The sequence below is a fragment of the Poecilia mexicana genome, unplaced genomic scaffold (genome assembly GCF_051168715.1).
Source record: "Poecilia mexicana isolate PSO_F unplaced genomic scaffold, ASM5116871v1 scaffold_9, whole genome shotgun sequence".
Classification (NCBI taxonomy): domain Eukaryota; kingdom Metazoa; phylum Chordata; class Actinopteri; order Cyprinodontiformes; family Poeciliidae; genus Poecilia; species Poecilia mexicana.
The window spans coordinates 19,852,501-19,880,133 of record NW_028263378.1 but is presented as its reverse complement, the minus strand read 5'-3'; the positions used below and the strand labels follow the sequence as shown (position 1 = coordinate 19,880,133).

Genomic DNA, 27,633 nt, shown 5'->3' with positions numbered 1-27,633 from the left:
CTACTGTCTAATTCCACTCTGATTGGTAGCAGTGCCTTGAAAAAGTTTTGATACCATTGAACTTCTTTACATTTTGCCACAGTGCAGGCTCACATTTCAATGTATTTTTTTATGATTGACCACAATAAATTAGTGAGTAATTAAGAGGTAAAAGGAAAAGAAGAAATGTAGTTTTGATATATTTTTAAAACTAGAAATTTGAAAAGTACAGTGTGCTTTTGTGTTCAGCTCCCCCTTTTACTCTTAAGACCTTAAATAAAGTTCAGTGCATCCAGTTGCTTTACAATGTTGCTAAATAGAGTTAATCTGTTGGTACTTTGATCGTAGGCAGCATAAAAATACCTGATCCGTGAAGGGCTTAAAGATTTCTTTGTGAATAATTTTAAAAGTGCAGCATTATGAAGACTAAAAAACAGAGCAGACACGTCAGTCATGTTGAGATCAAAATTAGGCTCTAACACAATATCTCAAAACCCACTCTTTTAATATTTGAAAATGGAAAGTGTGTAGCCGCACTTCAATTCATGGCCACAAACCTAAACAAACAGGTGAGGCTATGAAAATATTGATTTGTGAGGCCAATGACGGCTCTGGACGGAGCCACAGCTGAGGTGGTAGAATGACTTAAAAAAAAAAAAAAAAAAGACTAAAAGGGATTTTTTAAAGAAAACTAGTCCTTTTTGCCGTGTACCATGAACAAAGTAGAGAACACAACAAACATACACAAGAAGGTGGTTTTTGGTGGTAAATAGCAGGACTGGTAGTGAAAGTCAGCAGCTCTTTGATTATGCCGACTTTTATCGCTTCTGTTCTCTGAGGTTCTGATGTAGTTGTATACAGCAGAATGCAGAAGATTTGAGTTTTTAAATGTGTCAGAAGCATCACAGTAAACCAATTTCTAAATACGCCCTTGTTTGTGTGTGTGTGTTTGTCTTTCTGTATCGCAGGCACTGAGAGGCATGAACTGACCTCCTGGATGAGTTTTGAGTCCATCTTCAGGTTCTTCAACGAAGTCCTGAAGACGAAGGAGGAAGAGGAAGCCGAAGAGAGCTCCAACGTTGTCACCACACGCAGCGGCTCTCTGAAAAACAAACACCAAGATTTATAGAAAGCGCTCAGCATTGACTTGGACAAGCAGGACATTCTCAGCGGTGTATCAGATAGGGGGAGTGCAGAAATTTCTCCCTCCCTAATTTTTTGTTCTTCTCTCCATTCATCCCCCCCCCCTTAACCTCCTCACCGTCCCCTCCAGCAGCATCCCGGCTTTGTGCCCACTCAGTCGCCTTGTTGTTTGAGACAAGAGTGCTGGGGGTCACCACGTATACACCACAATAACGTTTTGCATTACTTCTAGATGACTGCTACTGTCAAAGCAATATGGACCTGAGTGTTGGCGCTTCCCGTGGGCTGTGGCCCGGCTGCGGGTGCGGGCCGCAGCAGCAGAGATTAAGGCTGACAGGCGCTGTACACAATGCGCCGTGGTGCACCTCTAATTGTCCTGACATCAGCCTGAAGTGAGCTAATGCCCCCCCACCCCACCCCACCCCCAACCCCGTCCCGTCTGCACTGCTCAGCCTCTTTCCCTTTCTGTGTCTCTCTTCCTGCTCTCCACTGTTTTAGCCTGCAATCAGTTCAAGTGACACGTCCTAAAGTTCACCATCATCTCAGTCCAGCTAGCGTGTTCTTTTGGGATTTTTCCAGCATTTCCTTTCTCTGCTAAAAAAATTTTAATAAGAACAAATCATCTCTAATATCTATTTCTTTAAAAAAAATGATGTTTTTGTGTCTATTTTTAGCTTTTAAACTTGATTTTTCTCAATCGGTCTGCCATGATTTTTTTTTCTTCCGAATGCTACTTCTTTTAATAAGATTGTTTTTTTTTCTTCAAGTTTAAACTGAATTTATTCTGATACAGTAATACTTCCCATAAACAATGTTTTGTAATTTAACAAAGAAGCTGGTGCTTATTTTTGCAAAAGTTTAGTTTTTCTTGTTTTGTTTTGTTTTTTTTATCCTTTATTTTTCCTCATGTGATATCCCTAAAATTGATGTGTGTAGCTGATTGAATGTGATGAAACAAATAATACAAATACAACCTGTTCTGAATATGAAGAAGACAAAAAAAAAAAAAAAGCAGAGCGTATTTAAGAATCACTTAAGCCGAGCGCCAAGATGGGGTTTGAGTGATATCTCATTTTAACGGGAGCCAAAAGTCAGCCCACAACACTCATAAAAGCCCAATATATCGCCTTACACATGTCAGGAAATCCTAGACTTCAATATTATTCTGACCCAGAATGATATTTCCTTAGAAGTTGGAAAATTGTAACATATCTTCTCTTTTTTTTTTCTTCCCTACCACTCAAGTACTCTTTGTGTGTACTTAGACCTGTCAAAGTCGGCTTCCTGCTCAGCTCCCATAATCTGACTGCGTGACACAAACATGTTAAAGATTTTTTCATAAAGCCGCTGTGTTTTATAAACCACTCGGAGCTTAATGGAATACATTTCTAATGCGTCTTGGCATTAGTAAAAACTCAAACTTGAAACAGAATCTTATGATACCTTAGTCGCATTGTCAAACATACACTTCCCGTTTTTTGTTTTTTTTCTTCCAATATTGTGAAACTTTCCCCACTGTGAAGCCCTGCCTCTCCTGCTCCGTGTGTCTGTGGTTTAAGGCGTTTGTGGATTATCTTTCTGCTGTAATGAGACAAGTGTGCCTGGTGGTTGTGAGCCTAATTTCCTTTTAATTTGATTTAGATCTCTCCAGGTTTCAGCTAAGAAGTTGGCTTATTATTTGATATTTGACGGCTCTCATTTCAAGATACCACAGCTCGCCTTTGTGCTTTTCAGCTATGATCAGTTAATTTCTCACTCTAGAATTTGTATATTGTTGCCTTAGGAGTAAACAACACTCTCCTTGCTGTTTTTTTTTTTTAATATCCAACAAGCCATATGTGAAAAAACCTAAAGATCCAAAGCACAGTCTGCAAATAAATTGCTCTTGAAGATTTTATTTTTATTTTATGCAGATCGTTTTTTGTTATATTGGTTCTAATTTTTTTATCCTAAAATCTCCCTCTGTGTAGCCAAGGCATGGATTTCTCTTTATATTCTATTTTTTTTTTCCTCAGTCTGTTGAATAATGTTTATGCAAAGCTGTAAAGATGAACACCTCTGCATCAGTAATCAGTAATCGCATTTCTTTTACATTATTTTATTTTGTCCTGATTGACCCATATTAAAGCAAAAGGAAATAAATGAACTATGCATCTTTATTTTCCAAAATGTTGTCTGGTTATTTGTCTTATGGTTTTACTTTTTGTGGTCTATAAACTAACCTGGACTGTTTAGTTTGTTCTCTAAATGTTTGCATGCTTTCCTCAGCTCTTCACTGCTTGAACATAGGTCATCACAGCCAGAATGCAAATTGATCTTAAGGCATTCATTAATTTTCCTTCTGGAGAATGTATCAAATTTTCCAGCAGGAATTGCTGGAAAATGTCACATTACAAACTCTGCTCTCACAACTCATCACTGTGGTTTTTACACTCTGCTTGTCTGGCGTTTCCTCGTTGTAAAGAGGGAACACCACTGACTTACATTCATTTATAAAGCAATGCTGGGAAAATTACGTCTTTATCTATTTCGATTCTTGTCTTCAACAACAACAACAGGGTACAGCTCACATTCATCACACTGGCTTCTTTTCAGAGGCTCCAGCATCCGCACAGACTTTGGGAGAGTCACTTGTTCGTATGCAGCACCTCATTCACAGAGCCTTCTGAGAACCTTTTTCAACTAAAAAATGGAACAATTATGCTTGAATCCTTCGAATAAGTTTTTTTTTTTTTACAGCTTGTGAGCAGTTTGTTTTATTCTGTATCATTGCCAAGAATTTATATTGGTGTGCCTCTTGGCAGGCGGTCCTGAAGAAAGAGATTTTGCCTTCCTGTTTAAATAAAATTTGATGCAGCATGTTAGATTTGATGCATCTGCAGATGAGTATGTAGTAAATCAGAGTAGAGTTGTTCAGTCACGTTTTGGCGTCAAGTCACAAATGTGACGACTTCAAACTCAACATGATGAAATCTCAAAAGCCTTGAGATTTGAACATGTATGATGTTTATTTTTTATTATTATTTCTACAAATATTATTCTGTGATTAGATTATATATTTATTAAGATGGCTTTTTAATGACTCAAGACCTAAAATTCTAATTTTTAGGACTTGGCACTTGCGTGTTATGACTTTGGGCTATAGCCCCTTTTTTCTGGGGCCCAGAAAATTCCTGATCAGATTTCAACTAAAATTTTAAACCATTAAGCAACAAAGTGCGTAAGGTTCCACTTTTATAGATTAGAACAAATCGCGAGAGGAGAGTTAAAGGAATAAGGAATGACAATGGGACCACGGTGAGTGTGCATAGGAGATTATGTTGTGTTGTTTTGCAAAGATATTCTTTAAAAGTTCAGAAGATACGTGTCAAAACCTGGAAACTGTAACCACAATTCCTGAGGTTGAACATCAGATCAATTTAATATAGACTCTACTCTCAGTACATTCTGTGGCCCCTATAAAGGCTACATTTACTGCTGAAAGATCCTTGATTTTGCTACTTACACATAAAATATTCCAGTCCAGATTTATCCTGTTGAAGAAGACATAAAGTCTTTGATTCGGTGAACAAAGCACTTTATTTATTTATTGGTGTTGTTCACTTGTGTTTTCATAAGCCATCTACATTTTTATTTTGCATTTGAAACCCGGTGAATAAAAAAATTCAGATCACTAGAACACAATTTTGGGACTTGAGTGGAAAGACTTGAAGCTTAGTTGCGACTTGCAAAGTAATGACTCAGTCCCAGTGCCACTGAGACGGATGCTTTCTTCATAAAGGGAGGAAGATGTGGTGTGAAAGTGGGATGGGAAAGTTGAGCAGCCGGATGTAACATGACCTGAGTCATTGTCTCTGCGAATCCAACAAGCTGCCTGGCGGAGAAGAACTTTTTTGTTTTTCTTTTATAAAGTTTCTAAGCTGTCAAACTTTTTTTTTTATAAGCTTTTACAAGTTTCATTATAAGCTTCTAATTCTTTAATAAACGTATATTAAACGTTTATTATTCACATCTAGAAGATTGTTAAAATGAAAACAAGCCACAAACTGAGAAGTCTTTATTTTTTTGCTTGTTATTCAGTCACACTGAGAACCCTCCCACTACCTCTCTCTCTCACACACACACACACACACACGCACCCACACACACACACACACACACACACACACACACACACACACACACACACACACGCACACACACACACACGCACACACACACTCTACCTCCAGCTCAGCAAAGGTTTTACGGCATCATTTGTTTTCACACGGTGAAACCGATCGGGTCATTAAACGCCCCCTCAATAAATCTTTAGAAATCTTTTCCATTAACCTCCCTGAACAACAAGTGGAACCAGGCGAGCACCCCTCACACAGTGTCAGGCCCGCAGATTAAAGAGGGGCATTCAATCACACAAGTGATCTGGCCTCAACCCTCCGTCTTTAAAAAAAAAAAAAAAAGGGATTCTGAACTTCTATGGGAATACATACAGCTTCTTATGCATGCTTTAATGCAGAGTGGGGTGGGGGGAAACTGTGTTTAAAGTTTAATTAAGCAACCTGCCTTCTGTCCAAAGCGATGATATGGTGGCATCATAAATTCTGACCTCCAGTCAGCTCCCATCAAAGGCAGGCGATAAATAGTTCAGACAGCAGGAAATGTTAAATTTTCCAGCAGGAATTAATGAATGCCTTAAGACCTATTTGCAATCTGGCAGGTGTGGCTATTTTACACATTTCATGGTAATATCAGAGGTTGTGAAAAACAAGTGTAAAGTACCACCCACCCTCTTTACAGTTTAGTTGTTTTTTTTTTTTAATAAGGAGCGTGGAGATTTTTCTCCTTTTTTTTTTTACATTGACATCTCCAGAGTTTCTGCTGTCGCTCTGGAAGATTTTTTTTTTCAGGTTATTAAATAATTGTCTTTTTTAAGGATACTGATGTGCAAAAGTAGAGTACAGATCAATTCTAAAAGTATTTGCTTCTTTTTGTAACAACAAATCCTGCTAACACATTTTGATTCAAATTTATCTGCAAATGTTTGTTCAGTCAACTGGTTTAGCGTCGTGTCCAGTAGAGAACAGACAGGCAGGTTTTTCTCATATGGGTTGTACAATAAATAAAAAAGCTAGAAACTTTGTAAAATTTTAGAATTGCCATAAAAATTGTGGAAGAGAAATATTCTTTATAGGAGAAAGAAATTAAATCTGGTTTCTTCTTAGATCCATGATAGTACTAGTATGTTTATGCATATTTCAAAAACATTTTGCACACAAATTTAACTTTAGTGCTACTGTTGAGTTCAAACTTACTTGCATGCTGAGCTTTTTAGCCCTGATACTGCCATTGTCAGTACAGAACAAGCTTACACTCCCCACTAAGAAATTAATATGAACATTTTAACATGATTTCCATTTACCAGCTGAGACCACGCATTAAGTCAAACTAGCTAGCTACACTAAACCCTGATGCAGCTGATGTAGTTGTCAGCAAAAGGTTTATATGCCACCTTGCTAAAATAGATTTAAAAGTTTATTTTAATCACCATGTTCAATTTTTCATTGATAAATTCCTTTGTAAGAAATCAGTGCTTCATTTTTGTGTCTTTGTACGATGGTAGAACAAACCGCAAGTGCAAACTATCTTCCTAACTGTAATTACAGTAGCTAAAGGATTTATTTAAGGGGTACCTTTGTGTAAAATGCACATAAGTTGTCTTTGATTTAAATCTATTAAAAATTAAATGAATATAAGCAGTGTTATTAGTTGAATTCTGAGAGTTTAGGTTTGGCTTGTAAAAGTTCCCAAAATTTTTTTTTTTTTTTTGCTTTAATCACTGGAGAAAGTTTGCGCAGAAGTTTGTTCACAGTTTGAAGGACGTGCTTCTGATTGCAATAAGGCTTTCAGTCACTGGGAGCAGCTCCTGATGGACAAATTTACCAGGCAGCTTCACAGTGAACCACAACGGCAAAGGATCAAAAGCTGCTAAAATTTGAGGGGAACTGGGGTCTGAATGTCAGCTTTCTCTGAGGGTGGGGAGCATGATATCGAAGAAAGGAAAAAGTCCTGCTGCCACAGGCTGATATTTCAATTTTTGCTTCAAGGGAGTTGTTGTCACGCTTGCTTGCCCCTGTCCGCTCTGATATGCGTGCCGCCCCTGCAGAAGATGAACTCTCTCCAAAAGGAACCAGGCATTAAACAAAGTTGGAATGCCACCCCACTGACAACCCCCCCTCCACCCCCCGCTATCCTCCAACCCCTCAAACACACACACACACACACACACACACACACACACACACACACACACACACACACACACACACACACACACACACACACGCATACGCACACACACACACACTCCTTCAGCACTCTCCAGCGGATCACTGTCAGATCGCTATTTGCATAATTATATGCTCAGCTCAGAGGAGAAAACTAACCCCCGAATTTTACGGGTCAACTAACTGCAACAATCAATGTTTTATCGGGTATACTAAGGGAAAAAAAACTATCTTTAACAATCGTAGTGTGGAGGAACCCGCTTTCTCCTTCTCCCCCTCTCGTCTCCTCTTTTATCAGCTCAGTTCAATTACATTATTGGCATGACTGCTTATCAGAAACAATATTTCCAAAGAGGTTTAGGGGGCGAAAAAAAGAAAAGAAAAGAAAATGCAGCCCTCATCCCCACCCCCAAAATTTGAAGAAAAAGAGAGAAAATCTCTCACTCTTCTCTCTTATTAAACTCTTTTTTTCCCTTCACACCCTATTGACCAAGAGAATGTCGGGCTCAAGTTTAAAGTTGCATTCGAGATTTGCATCCCTCTTTTTGTCCTCTTTTCTCTCCTCCTCCAAAGGCTCTTTAATAGAAGAGCCTGCATGTGTATACCAAAGCGCAGGATAGATCTGAGCTCGGTGACCGGTTTCGTTAGACGTCATTACATATTCATTGACTTGCAGGGAAACCATTTAATCCAGTGGAAACGACTCCTCTTCAGTCGCCCTCTCTGCTTTGCTGTTCTAACGAGGACTCTGTGCCTGAAACGGCCCTTCGCGGGGACACAATCACCGGTGTTTTTGAGGGGGGAACGACCTTAACTCTGCAGGAGAGTTAACGGTGCAAGATGCGGGAGGCATGGAAGCACCTGGTGGGGGTCCCGACCCATTAGAAGGGTCGTGCAAGTCCCCAAACATGTAAGGAATGTGTCTGTTTTTTTGTTTTGTTTTGTTTTTTTTAACGCCATATCAATCATAGGCTTGTTAAATCATATCCACCCCCCTCCTCCCCCATATTAAAAAAGAGAGCTTGTGAAATATAACTCACACAGAGGATCACCTGCTGTCGCCCTGCTCTCTCTGTGCGTCTTAAAGTAATTTTTTTATTACTTGAAGCCCTGCTGTAACTTTAATTATACAATTCTACAGCTACTTTGAGAGTCACTGTAAAAGAAAAAAAAATCAATTCTACTAAGGTTTTTATGATTAGGAAGCATGACTGTGGTATAGCGTCTTATTATTGTGGTTGTGTAAAACTCATCATCATCATCGTCATTATCAGCTGCAGCAACAGAACCTGCAGGAGGAGCTATGATGTGTGTGCGGTGCGTGCCCGAGGATCCTGGCATATAATGCTCCGATTGTGGGACAGCTGTTGGCAGGGGCCGTTTTACGGTGTTCACTCCATTTGGCTTTAATAGCAGCTTTCAGGCCAACCGCTACTCTATCCCCTCACCGCCCCTTCAATTACACCTCGTCTGATACTTTGCTGGCCTAAAGACTCCACGCAGCAAAACGCGTACACATGCCCACAGTGAAACGGAATACATTTCAAGAAAGGGCACCGACTTTTAAGTTTTCGGGGGGTTTTAGCTCCTCTGATGAACCAAGTAAAGCGGCGCAGGGGATGAAGGGAGAAAACAGCTTAGTGGTGTTTTAACAGGCCACCGATGCCTTGCAGAGGAAAAGTGGTCATTTTTGACAGAGGGGGTTCTGATAGATACTCGAAACTGTTGTTTCTGGTGTTATTCGAGAGCATAGTATTTCAATTAAAAATTTTCTTGTATTGTTTTTGTTGTGTTTTATTTAAAAAAATGCACAAACTATATTAAATTAAAAGTGTTGTAATTAGCTGCAAGGAAAAACAAAATTTCCTCTCAATCTGTCTTAGTCGATTGATTTAATAAACTCAAAAAAAAAGTTTGATCGGAAGTCCTGACTCTCGATTTACCACAGAAACGGTATCACCGTGGTGCAAATATAACAAAACCTTAAAGGATCAAGAACTTCGAAATATGTGATTAATTTTCAGTATCTTATTGTTTTTATGGATTATTTTATTATTTAGTTATTATAACATTAAACAGAGTAAAACAAAATAATATATAAAGCGACAAATCACAATAGGACCATAATTAATATATTTATTATTATAACAATAAAATACATAAAACCGAGGTAATAAAGCTGATTAAAACTACTGCCAAATTAAGATCGCTAGTGCAATATGTATACATACATACATATTGTACATATACACATAAAAACTTTGCCCATGTCTCTTTCCTCTAACACGTTCTTCATTGAAGTACTAATGATAATAGTCCCAGAAAGATGCTTTTCATTGATCAGCAAATATCACCCTCGTGCATTCTCTTATTTTTTATGATTAAAAATCGCAGAAGGTCAGTTTTGTATGAAGCAATATTTTTAATGCACTTTATAGCAACGAAATAATTAGATATTTCCACAAATCCGTTAAGCACAACTCTCTCTGAGTCAACATATCTTCGGAGATGGGGAGATATCGATCAGACGGTGGTGGAAGAAAAAGGCCTTCTTCTTCTTTCACACTAAAAAAAAAAAAAACATCCGCTTTTTTTTAACAAATTCCCAGCCGCATAATACTTCTTATTGTTTCTTTGTTTGTTTGTTTATTTCTTTTTTTATTATTATTATTTTAACTTTATTAATATCTGGGCGTCGGGATAAGTCGATGACTTTGGTTAGATTTAATCTTTTCTCTGTTGTTTTGGAAATTTAAGTGAGAATTAAATATAAAAAAAAAATTACTTTGAGTACGAAAATGTTACTTAACTCTACGTTTTTAAACGAACCGGAAAATATAGAATTTGCCACAGATAAAATGTCTATTGTAGCCTAAAATAATAATAATAATAAAAAAAACCAAAAACAATGAAAACCAAGCAACTACTTTTTTTTTTTTTTGTGGAACTCCTACTCTCATCCACACGCGCCGTCTCCTCTCTTTTGGGTTTTAATGTTAGAAAGGAAGGGAGCGCGAGGCGATATTAAATCACACATTATAGATGAGTTTCATCATGTGCTCGCAGCCCTCCGAGGATAAACACGGGCGGTGCGTGGGGTAAAGAAGAAGAAGAAGAAGATCCGCGAGTTATTATTACTGAGGGAGCGGCCTTTCGCTGGCAGCGCCCTGCCTGCATCCTCATTACATCAAGCCCCTCAAAAAAAAACAAAAAAAAAGAGAGAGAGAGAGAGATGGAGCTCTAAATGAAGTTATTGCCATCCAATGAACTCAAATTAGCCGGGGCCACACCATGACAGACAGCCCAGGCTGAGGGGCTGAGGAGAGGGGAGGGGAGTGAGCTCGGAGGGGCTGGAGGTGGTGGGATTTGGCAGGTGGATGTTTCTTGACGTGTATTTCATGGTTCTTCGAGTGGAGCCGGGTTCATTTCGAATCTGCGTGGTTAATATGGTTGTGTTATTAAAGGTGGAGGTGGGGAGGGGGAGGCGAAGCTTGTTTTGGATCCCGCCGCTGTGATGCCTCACCTCCTCCTTCCTCTCCATCCCGGCGGCTTACTGACTCTCCTCCCATCTATTGAACTTCTTTATCAGCCGCTCAGAAATATAACGCTTCTGCCCTCTTCTCGGGCTTTGAATGGCTTTTCTTCCTCGTCCTCATTGTGTTTGCTACCTGAGTCAGCAGGGGAGGATGAGAAGGGGGCGAGTTTTGATGGAGGGAAAAGAACAGGAACGGATGCGATGATAGGCGGAGAGGAGAGGGGAGGGGGAGTTGAGTGAATTTACCTGCTCCTCCGGTGGCTAGGCTTTCTGTGTGTGGAGTTAACGAGCGGCCAGCTCCACTTTATTGCTGTTTATCCCCGCAGCTAGAGCTGTCAGGGAGTGACAGATTGGCAGCATCTCTAATCGGTGCCCTCTCCGAGATCCTCCGCGCTCTCCTCTCAACTCGAACACACTTCTGATCTGTTACAAATACATTTTCATCCTAATGGCGTGGTCCTCTCACAATGCACCGTCACATCCTGTTGAACTTTTCAGTTTTGTGGCTCAAAAAGTGTCGAGAGATGCGTCACCTCGCAGCCATTCACTGCACAGTGAGTCTGCGCAGAACGCGAGAAGTTGTGAAGAAACTCTAGAGCTGGATTACATTGGCATTAAAAAAATAAATAAAAAATAATAAAAATACGCGGTGTGGGTCAAAATGTGTGTGTAAGTGGGGAAAATGATTTTCTAAAAAAAATGTGTACAGGTGAAAAGTATAAGTTGTAATATTTGCATAGAATCGATATTAAACAAAAATAAAAGACGTGTATTTACGCTAACTAACGTCCAAAGTGTGTTCAATGTTTAAATGACAAGCAAAAAAATTGAGGAAAGTCTTTCCTAAAAAAGCAAGAGAAAGCACATCTCCATCGGATCATATTTTGACATATTTATAATTAAAAGTACATCAGAATAATAATTCACAGTGACAACTCCTAAACTAAAGGTCTCATTGAGTTTGTTTAAACCAAAAGTACGTTTTGTTTCCCCTGGGTCATCTTGCACTTGGAAACAAAAAGAGTTTGTTTCACCTTTTTGTAGCTTCAGACAGTATTTTGTAAAATCACCATTTTCTAGAGAGAATAAAATATTTCCTTAGAAAATGTGTTTGTTTCAGATACTGTGCTTGAAAAGTCCTAAAAGTTGCCAAATTTAACACACAGGCCAGAAACATTTTTAAAGACATCTATGATAGCTTGGATATAGGTTAAAAAAAATAAAAATAATTTCATTTGAAGCACCAACTGTCAACATTTGTAAAAGCCTAAAAAATAAATTCACATCACGTACTCGTGTAATAAAACTGGACATTTCATGTCGCGTCTCTACTTAAGTCTGATAATTCACACGTTATTTTTTTTGTTTTTGTTTTAGTTCTCTAATTTATAAAGTTCACAGTCAAAGCTAAATCACGTTGAGTTAACTTAGTGAGTAACGGATTTCATCTTCTAATAACTTAATTGAAAGCATCAAACTTTCTCCACAGTGTAGTTGTTGTTGTTTTTCGAGGTGACGTCCATTCTCGCGTGTTTTAGACGAACCGATGGCGACTGTTTTTTTTTTGTTTTTGTTTTTTTTTATCGGGGCTACTTGCTAATCCTCACAGACGTAAATAAATAAAGACGAGGTCAGATAAATCGACACACGAGAACTTTATGAGAGTGGGTGAGGAGGGGTGAGGGGAAGGGGAGAGGAGGGAGAGAGGATATCTTAACTCTATCTCACCCCATCCTGTCCGATTCCCGTGCACCGCCTGCAGAATAACAGCAAACCTGCAGCTATATTTCACTCAGAGCCTTCAGTGGGATTGGCGCTTATCTCGCCAACACAGCTCTGCTGACCTGCGGGGCTGCCGCTTCAGAGGTGTGTGTTTGTGCTGAGGTGTTGACCTGTCAGGGGGGACTTGTTAGGACTTTAACTCCGACTGCTGGCGGTCTCCAGACGTCCGAGGGTGGCATCGATTTGAAACTTGTCCCGTCTAATTTGATGATAACGTCCAGGGCGGCCCCGCCGCAGCACCATGGACAGCGCACTGTCTTGACCTTGCCTGGCTATCAAATTACCCCTCCCTCCCTCCCCTCCTCTGGGCCACGGTGGGAGCCCAACAAGTTTGCTGCAAGCTGAGAGAGAGAGAGAGAGAGAGAGAGGGGGGGGAGATATTCGCTGAGGCAAGAGCAGCTTACACTCTTTGACTCCGCTGTAAACCGAGAGGAGCAGGCTGGCGGTGTGCGCTCGCTGCTGTGCCAGCTGCCTCTGCAAACCCAGCCACATTTCAACAAAGACTCTGTTTCATCCTTCAAAGTCTTCCCAGCAACCTCCATCAAATTGTTTGATATTTTATTGTCAGCTCAAACTTCATTGTTTCTACTTTGATTCCACCTTTTCAGACTAATGATATGCTTCCTGGTGAAGAGACGGGATGGCAGTCAGAAAAATAAAACAATATAAAGAAGAAGAAGAAGAAAAAAACATAGCATAAAATGTGAAAAATCTAATGTGGATTTTTTTTAATTTAAGCATTAAAGTGTGTTCATAATAACATAAATACATTTTGAGTATATTGCTGTCAGAGCAGGCCCAAAGCATATGCAAACAAAGGTCCTGCTTCGCCACAGGCCACTTAGAAGGAGGCCATCACGAATGTCATAGAGCTACTTGAAAGTAATATGCACATTTTTAAAAGTAAATTCTGTAATTTTGAAAATATATATATTTTTACGATTTAGAAGAACTTGGCATGTAATCACAGAGAAAAAAAAATCATTGTTATAGTTTACAGTTACATTAACTAATTTAATGACTGAATCATTTCTTCTGCTTGTGTCTGGAGTCACACACCTGCCACAAAAATGTAGTTAATACTGTTTATTTCCCACAATAACTTGAAATGACTAAATTTAGGGTAAATAAAATAATGCATACAGTGATGTGCTCAATTTAATGGCATGACGAGCCAGATCATGAACATAGCGAGTATTATATGCATAACATGCACATAGTCGAGTAAGGACGATTTAAAAAGAGATGTAAGGCTTAGGGCTGGTTGGTAGGGACCCTCCACTTATTTCTGCTTAGGGTCCTGTATAATCCTTTGCTGGGTCTGGTGGTAGGGGAAAGGTTTCAGATTGGAAGCAGCACAAATGCAACACACACCCACACACACACCCACCCACCCACACACACAAAAAAACTTTTTTAGAAAGTAAAACATAATTTTCATTTGTGTTTCCAAGTTGGTAGTCTATTCTTATGTGTTAGCATCAGAAAATGTATGTGTTTTTGTTTCCTTTGAAACAACTTTTTTCAGTGTAAATTCTTTGAAGTATTCTCAAATATTCTCCCAAGCACGTTTTTGCAGGTTGGAGATGATTGTGTGGGAGAAGGATGGGGTTGTGTGTGTATGTGTGTGTGTGTGTGGGGGGGGGGATGATCTAACATTTGTCAAGCAGCCTGAAGATTCACAGACTATGAAATCCATCACTCCATCAGAGGAGCTGCAAAGAAAAAAAAATAGCAACAGTTCGCCATGGCGTCCTTCAGGCTCCAAGTCAAACCCAACAGAAAACATGCAGTAGGTGGACGTCTGCTGCACCGAACGTGCGCATCAGTGCGCGCAAATAGACGCTGACCGACTGCGAGCAGTTTTACATTCCGCAGACCGGCTCGGTGTACAGTTGCACCCCATCAGCTGGTGGATGCTTTGGTAACAAGTTGATATAAGAAGGGGGAAAAAAAAAAGTTTGAAAGAAAGCCCAAGGCAGTGACGGGGAGGAGGATTTGCTGTTGTGTGTGTTGTGTGTGTGGGGGTGTGTGTGTGTGTGCGTGTGTGTGTGTGTGTGTGTGTGGAGGGAGTGGGGGGCTGTTTGATGGAGCTCTACAGCTTTGAGACAGCTTGTTAATTAAAACCCCAAGAGATGAGGCTCTGCAGCCACCGTCCATATCAGAGCTCTGCTAACTATACTGACAGCAAGTTACTTAACAAGCGTGCGCCTCAATCCCATACCTTTCTTTTTTTTTTCTTCTTCTTTTTTTTTTAACTACTATTATCGCAGCCGAGCAGTGAGATATTTTAATTCGTTAAAATCCCCACTGTGGCGGTGAAATATCTTGTTTTCTACTTAAGAATTTATGACAAACCTTTTCTTATTCTCTGTCATTCCAGGGGGATTTGAACCAAAATGGCTACTTATGGGCTCCAAAATCCAGCAGCTTAAATTTGGCAAATTCGATTAAGAGAAGAAAGAAATAAACGTCAAAAAAAAAAATAAAAAAAAATGAGTGAAATAGTCTAGACATGGGATTCTTTTAGATTTATATTCGGGCGTTAGGATTATTTCCGGGGGAAAAAAAATCGAGACAGCCCGAAGTATTAGCAAGCTAAGCGACAGGACTCCAAATCCTGAGAGGAGTTGAAGTGTCGCACAAATCGGATTTTTTTTATGTAGATTTCAGCCTTAAGTAAGGAAAACAAAAATTGGTTTATTCTCGAAATCTAAAATCAAAGAGGTCAAACTGTTAAATAACATATATTCAATGAGTATTTTTGTTTCAAATTAATTTGACGTGTTTCTACGTAAATTCCCATTCCACCTGCAGAAATAATTTCAAAACTAATGAAGATGATCACAAACTGTTCTCTGTCTTCTGGTCAGCCGTTGTTGCTTCAAAAAGTTACAGTTATGAAGGAGCTTTTTAGACATTTCTTTTAATCGTTTTTAAACACTTAATCCCAAACATGATGATTTTATACCGTTTCCAGGTAGTTGTAAAGTCATCTCATGTGATTGACTGGGCCACTGTTACTTTTCAATCCATAACGCTACATGTGAATGATATAAAGGGGATTTTAGTCGAACTTGGTGCCTTCTGGACCGGTGCTGCTCTGTGGCCTGAAAATAATCTGGATTGTTTGAAGATACAACAGGAAGTCAAAACAAAGAAAAAAAAGGTATCCCCCTCCCCCCCTTCCTCACCTCCTCTTTTGTTACAGTTTCTTCTGATCAATTTCAATCGAGGTCATCTTATGCTTTATCCCCATGCATTATTCTACCTTAATTGAACCTGCAGCCCATCCTTTTGCCTGCGGGATCTTCGAGCCATTTCCAATTCTGTGTATATGCATGTCTGGGATGATGGCTTGTTAAGTCGAGGAAAACAAATACCAAGGAAAACCCCCTTTCCCCCTCTCTCTTTCTCTCTCTCCCCCAAAACACTCAAAAATGTATGACAGGGTCCTTGCACATTGTTTGAGGAAAAATAATAATAATGTGCTCCAAGGTAACTGATGCGGACAGCAAGAGGGGAGTGAGATGTGGGCTTTAGCAGGGAATGAGGTGATACCTGGCTGGGGGGAAGCTGCAGGTGGAGAGGCCCCCTCTCCTACTGTATACAAGCGAGCCTGCTGTGCCAAACCACCCAGGTTACAGCAGAGGAGCGAGCAAGTGTGACTGCGAAAAGAGGGTGGGGTGGGGGGAGCCAGGAACAATCTGATAATGCAGCTTAATCAAAAGTGAAACCGTGCATGTGGCTGCACTGCAAACTCTAGGAGGTAAGATTTGGTTCTCTGAGTCCACAGGATTCCAGTCAGCGTGCTTCCCCTCGTCTATTTGTTATGAGAGATCTGATCAGCGCGGTTAATACAAGGTTGTTTTCTCCGCAATCTGTCATAGATATGCTGTTTACAGTTGATGTGATGTATAAAAAAAATAATAAATGTGGCATTAGAAAAAAGAAAAAAAAATGACTCAGTTGACCTCACGTATACCCAGTTTTATTTTCCACCTCTTCATGCGAGGAACAAAGACACAGTAAGAAGGGAGATATTTGATTTGTTTTGTAAGCTGAAAAAAAATGGTTTTAAAGGAAATACGTATTTATTATCACCACTTTTTTTTTTTTTACTCAAAGTAATTACACATCCCTTATAATGTGTGTTTTAATGCTCCATCAATTTGAACTGTTAAAATTTTGGAATTTCGAGGGGGAAAAATGGTGCGCAAACTCTATTTAGGAATAAAATCTTCACATAGTTTTTCAAAAAAAAAAAAAAAAAAACTGAGAAAGAGAGAGAGAATAAAAAGACCCTTTCCCTTTGCGTGTGTTTCTTTGTCACTGACTGCTGTGTAGAAAAGGCTCCCGCACCGCACCTGATCTGTCTGCGGCTGCTCTGTGGGGCCACGGCGCATTTTAAGACAGCTGTAAAAGGCTCTCAGAGTCTCCAACACATTCATCAACGTCAACACGACGACGAGCCGCTATTTAGTGAAAGTGTAACTGCAGTAGCACATCAAAGAAGAGAGGGAAGATTACTATTTATTTATTTATTTATCTATCTATCTATCTGATTGGTATTTTGTTGGAACAGATAATCGAGAAAAAAATGCAGCAAAAAAAAAAATCAAAAAAAAAAAAAACTTCTGGAACATAGACAAATACTTTTTTTTTCTCAAAAAACATTTGTTAATTGTAATTTTTCGAAGTTAAACTATGTTACATTTTTTTCCATGATACATTTTCCAACAAAACACTGTGCCGCCATAATCAAGAGCTTTAAAGCGTAAAATGTAACGCATCTCTTCTTCGTGTAATTACCTTTTCACCACTTCTTCTAATATTTCTTCTTTTTGTTATTGTTATTATTAATATTATTGTTGCTATTATTATGATTACTATTAGCAATAGTAGCAGCAGCAGTAGTAGTAGGATTATTACAATAAAATATACAATATTTTTAACAAAATCAATTTTTATTGTGAATAAAATATACAATAAATAGTTCAGCAAAGCTGCATTTATAAAACAAATTATAAAACGCTCAAACACTGTTTGATAGTCTGACTGATAGTGAGTTTGCAGAACAAATCACTGCCCAACTCCTCGCTCATCTATTAATGCCATTCCACTGCGTAACAAAACAAATCAAAATATATGGCTTCGTTGGATAATGTCACTTGAAAAGAGTGTAAAAATCGCCACCTTAAAATCATGTAACAGTCTGCTGAAGCTGTGGAAACCCCTGGTTTAAAAAAAAGAAAAAAAGAAAAATGGGGAAGGTGCTCTGCTGCGCCGGGGACCGTAGCTCAGAGAGCACAGCGTAAGAGAAAGAGAGAGACCGTGGGGCGGTTCTTGTGTTGGAGGGTCCCACGACGCAGAGCGCCATCTAGCAAAGCGAGGTAGAAACAATCACAGACATCTCCGAGGGTCGGGTCTGAGCAGGAGGCTGCCTGTTTTACGCACACGACGCAGGGGGAGCGCGACGACAAAAACACCCGGGGTCTGGCGCTTTTCAGACACTCGAAACTTTTTAAATCCAAATCACGGAGACAATCCCAGATTCTGCTGTGCAAAACTCTGTTCCCTTTTCCTGACTCCAAGTGGCTGATCAGTCCTAGTTAAAAAAGTGTTTAATATTTGCACTGAAACTAAAGTGAGAAGTCACCATAGGGAAAAAAAACTATATATATATATATATATATATATATATATATATATATATATATATATATATATATATATATATATATATATATATATATATATATATATATATATATATATATATATATATATATATATATATATATATATATAATACTAAGATCAGGATTAAAAGCTAAAACAACCTAAATAGAAAAGTGAGTCATTTACATAAGTGCAGCTGATTCCCTTAACAAAACTCGATCAATGCCATCACTTACTTCGTATTTGCATTTTGTGCTATAAGCAAACACTATATCCTCTGCATAGGGCATAGTAGTAAGTCCTTTTTTTTCTTAAAGAATAGATACTCCACTGGTGCCAATCAGTAAGTTCTGGTCAATTAAAGAAGAAATAAATAAAATAAAAACAGTGGCTCTGACCCTCTCCTCACTCACACGTCGCATAATCCCCTCTTATCATCCTCACCGCGCTCATTTGCTTCATATACAAACACAGCTCGGTCTTATTCTCCATAGCCATCATTGCAGGTAATGATGGTCCAATAACAGCAGTGGCACTCTGAAAGACGCATGCAGTAGCAGCAATCCTGCGACTGCTACAAATAATAATGATAATAACAAGGAGGAACTCTAAGAATGATAGTAGTGGAAGCAAGGACGCGAGGGATGGAGGGACATGAGCTGTAATAGCGCGACGATCAATGCAGGGTTGTCTATCTGAAATGATCAAAGCTCAATTGAAACAGAGGAGCCTCGGTATCAACGTTCATCCGAGGCTATGATGGACTGGAAATGTTAGGAATCAGCTGCGTAAAATACGCGCAATAGACGCGGATCGTTTAAAAGCTGAACTAATATTTCAGGTGCAGATAAAATGCTTAGAAATTATCCAGACTGTGTGTTTTTTTTTTTGTTGTTGTTGTTGTTTCCTGAAAAAACAGATTTCACTTTTTCCACACTGAATCAGCACAAATTGCGGCCAATCAGCGTTGCTGTTAGACTAATAAGTAAAAGGCAAAAAAAAAAAAAAAAAAAAAGCCTCCTTTTGTTTCTTTGTGTGCTTTATTTATGCACAAAAGTTTTCTTGTTTGTTCCTGGTTGAAAATCAAGTTCAGACCGCCTGGACACACTTATAGCCGAGGTTCAGCAATGATTATTGCAAACAAATTACTAATCCGTTTGCTGCCACGCAGCCCACTTAATTTTATTATGTACACATAACGTTGCATTGATAAATGCCTTTAAATGTGCGAGAGAGCTCGTGTGTGCACGTCGTGGATACAAACCCCAACTATGAGAAGTAGATTGCGGAACAGGCCACCATAGGGGTAATATTTCATTAATTCATTAAGTACAGGAGGGAAAATATTGATGTAGGTTTTCTATATATATTTTTATGATTATGTTATAGGTTCTGCTTTGTGTTAATGGCGAAATTAGCTTCAGGTTATTGGTGATTTATTACTTTAGAAATACATCTTGAAATCTGACCAAAATTGGATCATTCTCATTAAAAATATGTAAAACATATAGCTCTCGGGTGTTTTTTTTAAATCATATATTTATGATACACATCACTGATATAGTCACATTCTGCTTCTTACGCTGTGGTACCCTCAGAAGTAAATCCTTGAAATTTTGCGCCATCTGAAAAAATGGCAGCGCAGAATCTAGTGATAAGAAAATTATAGGGCTGCTGCATCATATCAGGGGCATATAGCATCACCTTACAAACGTTTTCTGTCTCTGTATATTATGATGCTGTTCAAAAAAAAACTGTAAGGGGAAACGAGGAGCTTTAAATGGGAACTCCTCATTTTAATTCATTTCGCACAAAAAGCAAACAGAGGCATTAAAGAAGAGCCCCTTCTTTTTCTGTGCGTGCAGCCATGGACCTCTGTGATCCCCCTCCTCTGGTCCACATGTTGTGTTTCGCCGCTGTGCTCTCTGCAGGCCTGCTCCCAGGCACAGAGACCCGAGGTTTATATGGCCATACTCGCCTGCCGTCGTGGAAAAGGAAAGAGAGTGAAGATGTGACGGGGCGTATTTGAAGTATGATGAGCTTTGTGGACCACTTCTTTTCATTCCCATTGCCTCAAATATACGCCCGCTTTCAAATAAGCCTCTTTTGCCCCCCTCCCCCCTCCCTTCAGCCCCCCCATCCTCGTCCCCTTCCTCCCTCTGTTCCACAACACACACACACACACACACACACACACACACACACACCAACCAACCCCCTGCCACCTTGACATGAATGGGCGACTGACCTTTAGGGCCGTGTCCACTCTGCGGTCCAGTTTTATCCAAATAAGCCTTCTCTTCACCCCCTCCACGCCCTCCCCCAGCTAGACGGCCTCATACGGTGCCAGTAATTCTTTACTGATATCATCAGCGGATGCAAATGAATTTGGACAGGGTGGGGTGCGAGTGTGTGTAGGGGCTGGGGGGGCGGGGGGGGATGGAGATGTTGTTGATGGAGAAGCAGAATGCTTCATGTGGAGAGATGGGTATTATTGAATCCGCTGCCACCCGAACCAGCCCGATTCAATATATTGCAGGGAGGAAAGGGGAGGGAAATAAAATACACATTCCTATTGGAGAAATCTTGGCTGTAAAATACCACCGAGAAAAACAAAATCGGCATTCAAATGAGATGCGTTTATTTCTGCGTGGCCTTTGAAGAGGAGAGAGGGGTCGTGTCACTCAAACCGAGGGAAAGGGCCACTCCGTTATAACCCCCCTCCCTCATCTCTCTCTCTCTCTCTCTCTCTCTTGCTGTCTGTCTCACCCTCCTCTTCCCGTCTTCTCTCGCTCAGACCGACCCCCACTCATTCTTCCCGTACGCACATTTTCAACTATAGCGCACGCTGGCTTTGGGGGGCGACACAGAAGCTAGATTAGAGCTTTGCTTCTTTAACTAGGGACGAGGAAGCACTTCTATAATCACAGCAGCGGTATGTGGGGCCACAAAGGAGTCTGCAACCACAGGGTGAAGGGGTCTTAGGTGGAATGTTCCAAGCGCTGGCCGACCCTGAAGTAATATTATTATTATTATTATTATTATTATTATTATTATTATTATTATTATTATTATTATTATTATTATTATTATTATTATTATTATTATTATTATTATTATTATTAATGAAAATAAAAATGTGCTCCACCTATCAATCAAAACGCATCATGTCGGGCGTAAAGAAGTTATTGACATACGTAAGCACAGCAAAAAGCAGGTGCTAACATTTTCCAGAGCATCATCCCCTTACATGGCCTGGGTTAGGACGATTCTCACCACGGTAATAATTCTGTCTTCATATGGAGAACAACACCTTTCTTGTTGACGCTTTTTAGAGTGTGTTTCTCTGCGCGCCTGCTGGCATCCTCTTCCTACTTCCCTCAAGCGCAGACGCGTAACACGGACGCACAAATTTGATGGATGGCGCTGAGTAAGATCGGTTAAAAAAAAAAAAAAAAAAAAAAAAAACGACACGTATTTATCAACGTGTCCTCTGAGGTGGTTGGGAGCTGGAGAGGAAAAGAGAGAGGGAAAGATCCAGGTACAGGTGTTCAGGGGTAAAACCTTACCACTGACAGGTGAGGCACACTGAGACATATATGAGAGATGTATTGCAATTATCCATTCTGGTTTATCATACACTATAAAAATGAACTCCTACGAGTATCACATGTCAACTCTTAAATAAGTTTCAATGACTGATCAAACACATAAATTTGTAAGTGCAATGCTGGCTAGCTCATTTCATTCAATAACAAATCCAAATGAAATATTTTCAACAGAGATTGCCATTTATTTGAGCTTGAGAAGGCAGTGAGGAGGATAGTGTACATGGGTTTAGGTTTCTACTGCAGAGCAAGTTTGTATCCAGCTGTAACTAGTTCAGCAATGGCAACGTCAACTAAAACCTGCAAGAAAACTGAGATCTGTAAACTCTGAGGCAGCCATTGGCAGGGAGGGAGAGGATTTTACATCTCAACTTTTTTTGTTTTTTTTGTTTTAACATTAAGTTTTAAAATGTTTATTAGCATGTCAGAAAAATATTATGACAGCAATTTTTACGCGAGCGCTTATGCTTGCAAACTTGCTAGCAAACTGCTTCATATCTCAAACCATGAAGCTGTGATTGCCAACAACTAACAATACTGTTCATCTCAATAGTTCCCTTTCCCGTTTCTTGTCATGGTAGATTCTAAATCTATCATGAAAAGGCAGGCAGTGGTAAATGATTACTATTTCAGTAACATTTTAGGCCTGCACTCGTTTAGTGACAGTACAATCCTTAAGTAAAACCTGCTGGCAGCAGAGCTTCTTAACCTTGAGGTAATTGTTGCCGATGAACATCACATCCTAGCTTTGGCTTTCTGGAAAATAGTTTCCATTCCACCAAAGAACACTTAATTACTGATCTAGTACAATTTTATGTCTGAAATGGGTTAGCAACAATGCTAATGCAGAAGCCAAATGTGCTACAGCAAACTGAGCTCCTTAAAACTGATGCAGTCGTTGCAAATGAACGTCAACATCTGAGCTCTTCAGATGCCACATTTTTCAATCAGATTTAAATTAATGAATTATTTTTTGTTTTTTTACCATTCCAGTAACTTATGATTGAACTCATACGGCAACAACATTCATGCTAAAGTGACTCTTTCTAACAACCTTGAAGTACTCAATTGCAATAAATGGTGTGTCTAAGCTTTGCTTTGCTTTGCTGTGCCAGCTTCTTTTTTTTTAAATACATTTGAAAATGTATATCTCATTTCGGTAACTGTTTATGCCTTAATCAAAACCAATTCTCCCTTTTGTTTCCCTTTTAAGGTGTGAGGAAGAACAAAATGAGCAAAGTTATATAAGTGATTATTTTTAGAATGTATGTAGCTGGGGTTTCTTTTAGCTGCAAAACTTACATAAAGTCAACTTAGACATACTGATTTAAATGTTCCCAAAATAAGGTTTCCAAATTGTTACACACATTTTATTGATTCAATTTAAACAGGTTTTTTTTTCAGTGTAAGATAGATAGATAGATAGATAGATAGATAGATAGATAGATAGATAGATAGATAGATAGATAGATAGATAGATAGATAGATAGATAGATAGATAGATAGATAGATAGATAAAATGAGTGTATTAGTCAAATCTCCAACAAACGTCACTTGCCTGTGTTTAGAGCAGAGGTTGGATACCTGCTGAAAAGCTTGCCAATCCTTTGTCAGAGGATAATATGGGAGAGGACTGCATAGGGTGTGGGCTCAGTGGATTATATCTTTTCACGCATTATTCTGCTTGAGTGACTTGCTGAAAAAAAGCGCACAGGCACCAACAAAGATTGGTCAGGCATGAATGCGGCCTGTGTGTTTTGTCTATATAACATATTAATCTATCAAACCGTGAAGTGGGAAGTTTTGAAGAGCACCGATTTTTTTTTTATATATAAATAAATAAATAACTATATTTACTTATTTATCATAAACGTGAACACACACATGCGTATGCACACGGCTATTTTTTGCTTAAACATGGTTGCTGTTTTATTGTATGCGATTTCTTTAAGGGAAAAACTCAATGAAAGTGGGTCAACAATAAATTCTAGGCGTTGATGTAATTGCAACAAAATGCTGCTGAGTAAAATATCGAGGAGCTCGCCGACTGCTGTGGCAGCACACAGTCACACCACACACACACACGCGCGCGCACACACACACACACACACACACACACACCATCTGGAGAGTATTAGAAAGAGAAAGCCGTAAATATTGCCTGAAAAGCCCAGGCGTTATCAGGTATGTAAGCCCAGGCCTTGCTGCATGCGCGGCCCTCCCATATGTTGACATAATCAGACTGTTGGGGATGTCTATTAAAACGTGTCTGAATTTAATAAATGAACACAGTGATTAAATTCAATTTGTTTGCTGCGGCTCACCGGATGACTCCCGGTGTGCTTACATTTTTTTTTCTCTCTTTTGGAAATGGTGGATTGTGGTCTGGACGCTGCGCGACTCGAGTGTTTGTTAAAGTTTGCAGAGGAAGCAACAGGTTTTGGTATAAGCGCTTGCTCCTGCATCTGCAGCCATCATCGGGTCTTCTGCATTTGTCTCTCCTACATATTGGCTAAGGCTCAAACTCTTGACAGAAGAAATTAAAAGTTAAAGTTGAGCTGCTTGCTTACACATCCTATTCAGTTTTTCCTCTTTAAGCCTAAGCATTTCTTTCTTTCTTTCTTTTTATTTTTACTGCTTTCCTGTTTGGTATACAGTGTGGTTTTGCCTCACCAGCATCCACGCAAACAACTGTTGGTTGGTTGGCAGCAGGAGAAGAAAGTTGCACACTCGAGTTTACAGACATACATAAATGTGCGTACACCCGAACATACAGCCACATACCCTTTGCGCTCTCACACTTCCCTCTGTCTTTCTCACCCACTCCCCCTGGAACACACGCACACACCAAACAGGACAGACAGACAGACAGACACACACACACACACACACACATGCACGCACTCACTCAGACTCACACACAGAAAAAGAGAGAGAGGAAGAGAGAGAGAGAGAGAGAGGGAGAGAGATAGAGAGAGAGAGTGTGTGTCAGGATGAGCCTTACTTTTCCCCCCTTTTCCTGCCATGAATCTTCATCCATCCGTCGCTGACAGAACTTGACTTGATCCAGCCGCGTCTTCCTCTTCAGCGCTTTGAAATAAAGTCCGCAGTAAAGTGAATTGCGCTTTAATTATTATATGCACACACTTATGTACATGTCTGGGTAGCATCCCGAACCCAGAAGGCTTTGGTAGAGGAGGGAGAAGAGTGCAGATTGAGACATATTGAGCTCGCTTTTAAAAGGATCATTTCATCATGTGGGAGGTTGGGACACACAAAGTTTGGACCCGTGACTGGCATTCCGGAGAGAGACATGCATATTTTAAAAACAACAAAGCAAGACAGAGACCAAGGGGGGCCCGAGTGGGGTGGAGTGGAGAGGGAGGGGAGGAAAAAAAAAACTTGGAAAGAAGTTACTATCAGCTGAACAGCTGTCATTATTGGATGAAACTACAGCGCATATTAAGATATAATCGTCTGAACAGGAGAGAAGAGAGGGGAGCTTGTCTGCAGCAAATCGTTGAAAGATTTTTTTTCATTACACATATTAACTTCGGGCTGAGTTTTTTTTTAAATTATAATTATCTAATTGTTAAAGGAGATTAAAACTAAAAAAAATTTTTAGAGTTTTAAATATCTGAAATTTACTTTTTGGTTTATTTATTTATTTATTTAATTTTTTCTAGTTTCTTCTGTATTTATTGCATATTGCATTTCGAGAGAATCGTAGATAAATAGCCCCACTTGGTTAAATAAAATAAAATAAAATAAAATAAAATAAAATAAAATAAAATAAAATAAATAAATAAATAAATAAATAAATAAATAAATAAATGAATGCAAAAGCTCAAAATCCTTCCATTCTTTAAATAAAACATCAGCTAATCACAGACTTCATTTTTCAGCCTCAAATGTCCAAGTCTCGGGTCGCAATTTAAAACGTCTCCCACTTCCATTTTGTCACGTCACACACAATTGTATCTCTCTCAAGCAAAGCCGGTGCGCTTAGCGCTGTCACTTCTGCACAGCTTTTACAACATCACCCCCCCTCCCCCCCGCTCCCCTCCCCTACTTTCTCTGCCTTACTTTACTACAGGCTTTTTCTCCCCTCCTTTCTCTCTCTCTTGTGCAAGGGTCCATTCGTGCAAAAAGGAGTGAAGAGGGCATAAATAAAAATGCGCTGGCTGTGACGAGAGATCTGTCCGCTGGAAATGAAGGGCCGGGTGGGGGGAGACAAAGGGGGGAGTGGGTGGGGGGGTTATGCAGTGGTGTAGAGCTGGATATCTCTGTTAGTTGTCAGCGTTTAGTCCATGGCTGTGGAATGCTAATGAGTGGGGTCTCTCTCTCTCTCTCTTTCCCTTTCTCTCCCCCCCTTCTCCTCTCCTCCTCCTCCTGTCCACCCCGCCTTCTCGCTCGCTCCGGGAGAAAAAGCGGATCGATAGCTGACCCGATGGTTTTGGCCAATGCTTTATTTATCTGGCCAGGCAATGATATTATCAGCCTTGAACGTTATATACAGCAAACGTCTTCCTAAATCAACACAAAGAGATCCGCTTACACAGCGATCCGGGCTTTCTCACAATCATCTCTCTCTCTCTCTCTCTCTCTCTCTCTCCCCTCCACCCTCCGCTCTCCCTCAGCACATACGCTTACGTACGGTTTGTGGATACGCACGGGCGCACGCAAACATACATTATATGCGCCTTTCACGCTGTTCCAACAGTCGGGCGTGTGCGCGTATAAGCAGGGAGGCGTCCCCTTGTGTTGCATTCGCAGCTCCAGAAGGGCTGGATTTGATCCATGGCTTAAAGGTTGCCTGTGTGGTCTGCGGACTGATCTATGCCACCGACTGAATATAGAGCCCGTGCAACAAGAAGCTGGGTCTGGATGCTGAGATGTGGCACACATCTCTGCATAGGCTACGTCTATGTAAATTTGGCCATCAGTTCCTAGCCATCTTGCAAAGCCTGGGCGGATGAATGAGCTATATAGCGAGAGCACTTGTTGTCATTTTTTTCCTCTTCTTTTCTTTTCTTTCTTTCTTTCTTTTTTTACGCACGAGACAATATGAGAAATAAGCCGCGTCACACTTCAGAGGGGGGCTCCCATTCGTTTATATAAGCGGGAGCCTCGGCTATTTGGAAAGTGTTATTGTCTCAAACAACCGTATTTGTCAAATGTGACCGAGCTGCTGCTGCTGTTTCTTCTAAGTGAAAAGTAGTGACGTGTGACGCCAAATAGGACGTTTTTCTTCTTCCTTTCCCTACTGCTGCAGAACGCTGCGACGCCGGTTCGTATTGAGGGGTTCAAGAGAAATAGGGCTCACTGACAACTTGGGATAATAAATGTTTCGCTTTCAGACAGATATCTCAAACGTGAAATCGCACCCAGCTGCTTGTGTAAAAGCAAACAAATAGCCCCCACCCGTGTTGGGAGTCCTCCACTTGTGGTTTGATGAATGAAACCAGACAAAGGTAAATGGTTATTTAACTCATTTCGCTGTAATACTTTGGTGACCGGCGTTTCCTCATATTCATCTCCCTTTACTCACCGCAGTTAACTTGACAGTGCAGTTATTTCTCTTTCTTCTCATTATTAAGGGATACATCGTTTAATTGAT

At 39.9% G+C, this 27,633-nt stretch overlaps 1 protein-coding gene and 1 long non-coding RNA gene across 2 annotated transcripts in view; one reads left to right on the top strand and one right to left on the bottom strand.

Moving 5' to 3' along the window:
* Positions 1 to 3,291, top strand: part of arb2a (ARB2 cotranscriptional regulator A) — a 159,393-nt gene extending 156,102 nt beyond the window's left edge. Inside the window, exon 11 of the mRNA XM_015001986.2 lies at positions 948 to 3,291. Within this exon, the coding sequence (XP_014857472.2) occupies positions 948 to 1,108 (161 nt within the window). The 3' untranslated portion in view covers positions 1,109 to 3,291. The remainder of the gene's footprint in view (positions 1 to 947) is intronic.
* LOC106926868 (uncharacterized) overlaps positions 1 to 26,120 on the bottom strand; it is a 28,161-nt gene extending 2,041 nt beyond the window's left edge. Inside the window, exons 1-2 of the long non-coding RNA XR_001420169.2 lie at positions 25,018 to 26,120; positions 970 to 1,081 (exon numbers count right to left, since the gene is read on the bottom strand). This is a non-coding gene — a long non-coding RNA (uncharacterized LOC106926868). The remainder of the gene's footprint in view (positions 1 to 969; positions 1,082 to 25,017) is intronic.
* Positions 26,121 to 27,633: the final 1,513 nt, after the last annotated feature.